The 5,000-nt window shown below is 36.0% G+C and overlaps 1 protein-coding gene across 1 annotated transcript in view; it reads right to left on the minus strand.

The window, feature by feature from the left end:
* LOC143035892 (uncharacterized) overlaps nt 1-5,000 on the minus strand; it is an 86,102-nt gene that overhangs the window by 12,539 nt on the left and 68,563 nt on the right. The window contains exon 3 of the mRNA XM_076203061.1: nt 1,699-4,735. Coding sequence (XP_076059176.1) covers nt 1,699-4,735 — 3,037 coding nt within the window. The remainder of the gene's footprint in view (nt 1-1,698; nt 4,736-5,000) is intronic.

The following is a 5,000-nucleotide window of genomic DNA, read 5'->3' on the forward strand; positions in this document are numbered from 1 at the left end:
TAAATAACAAATAAAATGCATAAATAAATGCATAGGTATAGTTAAATAATAAACAAACAGGTAGATAGTAAATAAATTGACATATAACTAATAATAAATGAAAATCAGACAGAAAAATGATAACAAAACAAAAACAAATAATATGAAATAAATAATAATCATTACATTTTCCTACCGAGTTGGCATATTTAAGATACACTAGCTAGGATGACGTATACGAACGTTCCCTGTGTAATACGTTTTGTATCATGTCTTGTTTACAAGAAATGTATTACATGGTGATCATCATGATATCATACCAATCATAGTTCACATTCCACGAGATAAAGAATATCAATGTTCACTATATTTGGTATCAGTTTAGCAGTTAGTTGCTACATTTTATCACTCCTGAGTTTTTGAGGGAGATATAGCGAAACCATCACTATTCATAATGTTAGCAGACCAACGATATAAAATAGGAGACGTATTATTGGCATTGATAGTGCAATGATAGTTCTGTGTTTTGTGATTAGGTGTTACTACGATTTTAGACGAAGCGACAAACAGTTGTAGATAAACATAAATATGGTTTAACGTCACACACTCTCCCCCCCCCCCTATCGGGAGGCTAGCACGGTGCCCATCACAGAGGGCATTGTAGCGTGGAATTTAATTAACCATTCCCTTGGTTCAACTTCGCCGGTGGCAGGATTCGAACCGCCCTCACCTCGACCTTCGCTACAAGTGACGACGCCCTAACCCGCTCAGCCAACGAGCCTCCTAGATATAAGTAAATACATAAATAAATGAATAAATGAAAATAAAATCAGCGCCAACTCATGCATTAATTTAGAGAAATAGGACCGTGCTGGGAACAAAATCAACTGAATTAGGGACATGAATATAATTTAATTTATTTCAATTTAATTTAATTTTATATGATCTATTTTCATTTTATGTAATTTTGTTTGATTTATTTTTTATCGGCTTTAATTTATTTCCATTAAGTTTAATTTAGAACTAGCCTACATTTATTTAAATTAATTTGATTTAGTTTAATTTAATTAATATCAATGACATTTTATCTTGATTTATTTTATTTCATATTGGTTATTTAATTTCATAATTAATTGTGTTTAATTTTGTTTAATCCAATTTAGTTTTATTTGATTTATTTTATCTTAATTTAATTTTATTTCATTTTAATTTAATCTATTATATCTTATCGTACTCTGTTTTATTCTATTCTATTTCATTTTAAGTTTATTTAATTCAATTTAATTTAATGATTTCATTTAATTTTATTCAACTTAATCTAATTTGATTTTGTTTTTGTTTTATTTAATTTGATTTAATTTGTTTTTTCATATAGTTTCATTAAGTTTAGATTTGATCCAATTTGATTTATTTTAATTTAATTGTATTTTTCTGAAATTTGATTTAATTTAATTTAATTTGATTTAATTGTATTTTTCTGAAATTTAATTAAATTCAATTTAATTTAATTTAATTTAATTTAATTTATTTCAATCTTATTTTTTATTTTTATTTGTCTATTTATTCATTTATTTATTTATTTTACCTTATTTGTTTATTTACTTATCTATTATTTATTTATTTATCTATTTATTTATTATTGTTTATTTATTATCATTATTATTATTATTTTTTTTTTTTTACAAAGAAACAAGTCTGCTGTATTTTGTTGGGTCTTACCGTAAGTGAAACAGCATAGTCCAAGAACCGATCGAAGCTCTTGATATTATTCCGAGTAAGATTAAGGACCGTTAGACTGTCCATTCCCCTCAGAAGCTCCTTGGGAAACTCTTCTATCTGGTTCATGCTCAGGTCGAGATGACTTAGTAATCCAAGACTGTCGAAAGCGTCGGGTTCTATCCGCGTTATCTGGTTGTGAGCAAGCTTGAGCCTCTTAAGCATTGGAGTCAGCTTGAAGTCGTTCCCCTGAATGTGTGTGAGATTGGTGTAGGAGGCGATGAGTTCCTCGAGGTTTCTGATGTGGAAAGAGTCTGGGATCTCCGAAGTCGTGAGAACGGACAAGGGATTCCCCGAAATGTCTAAGACCCTGAGATAGGGAAGACGGTCAAAGAATAGAGAAGATGGAATGGATTGAAAGGAATTGAAACCCAAGTTGAGACTAATCAGAGGCAGATCCGTCAAGGCTCCCTTGGGTATGTCTTCAAGATTGTTGTGGGAAATGTCGAGGACTTTGATGGATTGGAGGTTTCTGAGCTCGTTTTTGTTTATATTGTTTATAAGCGCCCCTGACATGTTAAGCTCACGTAGGTGTTCTAGTCGGGATAGGTTCTCATCGAAGTTTTCTAGCGGGTTATTACCTACCCGTAGTTTCTCTAGATTTCTGAGATGTGTCAGTGGTGTAATAGAGGTCAACCTATTATCTGAAAGATCAATTTCTTTCAAATATCTCAGTCCATCTAAGGTTCCTTCAGTTATGTTTCTCAATCTGTTGCTGGCAAGATTAATGTTTCTTAGATTAGAATCCGAAAACAAAGAGTCTGGGATTTCTTCAAGCTCACATGCATGTAGGTCGACAGTTTGAAGATTTCCTGACTTAGAGAAAGCTTTAATCTTGATAGTGGAGAAGGTATTGCGAGCCAAAGACAAGGTTCTGAGGGATTCACTTGCCAGGTAGCTGTGACTTAAAGTGGTGAGTTTGTTACCAGATAGATCAAGATTTTCTAGGAAGGGTAGGGAATAGAATGCGTCTTTGGCTATTTTGCTGATGTTGCAGTCCTTAAGGAACAGCGCCGTAACTGGAATGTCTCCAACAAAAACTTTGTGGTCAATTTCATTTAGGCGATTACCTGATAGACTTATGATGTTAATTGAAGTTAATCCGCTAAAAGCTTTTGGGTCAACGCTGCCTATATGGTTATTTGATAGATCCAGGTCTCGCAAGTACTCCAGATTCTTGAGAAGGTTTTCTTCAATCACCGTTAACCGGTTATCTGATAAGGACATGACTTCAAGGTTCTTAAGAGATTCGAAGGCTTTCGGATGGATCTGTCTTATCAAATTATTTTCTAAATGTAGCTCTCGGAGGGCTATTAGATTGGAGAGAAGTGAGTCATCAATGGTTGTGAGTCTATTGTGATCTAATCTAAGGTCCTCCATTTTATTTTGTCCTTGAAATGTTTTTCGGTGGATCGTATGGAGCTGATTGTACGACAGAATGAGTTTCTGCAAATTACCGGACTTCTTGTCAAAGGCGTGTGGTAAACCTTTGATGCGATTGTGGCTCAAATCCAAGTAACTGAGTTCCTTTAGAGACAAGAAAGCGTTACCCGAGATGTAATCAATCCTGTTGTGCTGGAGATAGATTGTTTGTACTGTGAAAAGCGAAGCGAAGATTCCGTTTCCGATCTTGACGATCTTGTTGTTCTGTAAGTTAAGTAGCTGAAGGGCATGGAGGTTCCTGAACGTCTTCCTGTTGATTCTGGCGATGAAGTTCTTAGCAAGATTCAAGTGGATCAGATGACTGTTTTCCTCAAAAATCTCCGGAGGAAGTTCCACAAGAAAATTGTTTTCCAAATCAAGGTCCTGTAGACCTTTCATGCTTCTAAAACAACCATTTTCTAGTATCTTGATACTATTATCGTTCAGTTTCAAGGACTTTAAGGCCTGTGCACTTTCGAAGGCTTCTTCTGACACAGACTGCAGTCTGTTGTGATTAATGGAAAGTTCTGTTAAATTGTGGAGATTTGCAAAAACGCCGTTGTCAACAGACCTTAGGCGATTGTTGCTGATGTCAATGGAAGCAATGGATAGAGCACTATGGAAAGCTGAGGCCGGAAGTTTCTCGATGAAATTATGACTCAGATCTATCCCTTCAAGTTCAAGATTGACGACATCCTCCACAGTTTCAATTTCATTCAGGTTGAGAGATAGGAATGTGAGCGAAGGAAAAATACTGAAATTGTTAGTGGACAATGTCGTGAAATGGTTACTACCTAAATCTAAATGCCTGAGGGAAGGAAGGGCAGGGATGCCCTCTTCTATGATTATCTTCTCAATTTGATTCCACGTGACGTGGAGTGTATGTAGCTTGTCCAAGTTTTTCAACGCAGAGAGATTTAGTACATTAAGTCTATTGTTCATGAGATTAAGCTCTTCAAGTGAATTTTCCAGGCCGGCGAAGGCGTCCTTAGAGATGGACTCGAGACCATTCCCCATCAGGTTGAGATCTTTGATTTTCATCCCAAAGAAACTACGGTTGTCGATTTCATTGATATGGTTAGCCTGGAGACTTAGTACTTCTAATACGTTTAGCTTTCTTAGGGCTTCTTTTGGTACCTGTTCTAGTTCACTATGTAATATCTCCAGCCTTTCTAGTGAGTCCTCTAGCCCAAAGAATCCCCTTCCTTCTATTGACTTGATATTAGAATGAGAAATCTGAAGGTTGTGGATGATGCTTTGGTTAAAGACGTGATCAGGAAGAGCAGTAGTATTACTAGAGAGGTCGTAAATGCTGAAGGATTTGATTGGCTTATGGATGAGCCGGAGGACATCCGCGATGACCCGTAAGGACACCATGGGGCACTCCAAGAAGAGTCTGTCATCGATGTAGAAACAAGGGCAACTGGGGTTTTGGTCCCATGGTGGGCAAGCGTTGTTGCCCCACGATTCGTGCTGACTGAAGGCGAGGGAGGCGGATGATATGATAGATAAAAGAAGCCCTATGAGCCTCAGGTTCCTCTGTGAGGGATGTCTGGTTCTGTAAAGGAAGAGAGAAAAAATATTAGAAATAATTGAGGAAATACATGTACATGAATGTATTTGTATGCATGTATGTATGTATATATGTATGTATATAGGCATGTATGTATGTATATAGGCATGTATGTATACATGAGTGCTTGTATCTGTATTGTATAGCTTCCAATACTTTCTTTTCTGTAAAACTATAACACTTGCTAAGAGAGAGAGAGAGGACAAGAACGAGAGAGGATGTAGAGAAAAAGGGGATACATCAGTAATTA

This window comes from Oratosquilla oratoria, chromosome 19, assembly GCF_046742065.1.
Source record: "Oratosquilla oratoria isolate Oo_2021 chromosome 19, ASM4674206v1, whole genome shotgun sequence".
NCBI classification, from domain to species: domain Eukaryota; kingdom Metazoa; phylum Arthropoda; class Malacostraca; order Stomatopoda; family Squillidae; genus Oratosquilla; species Oratosquilla oratoria.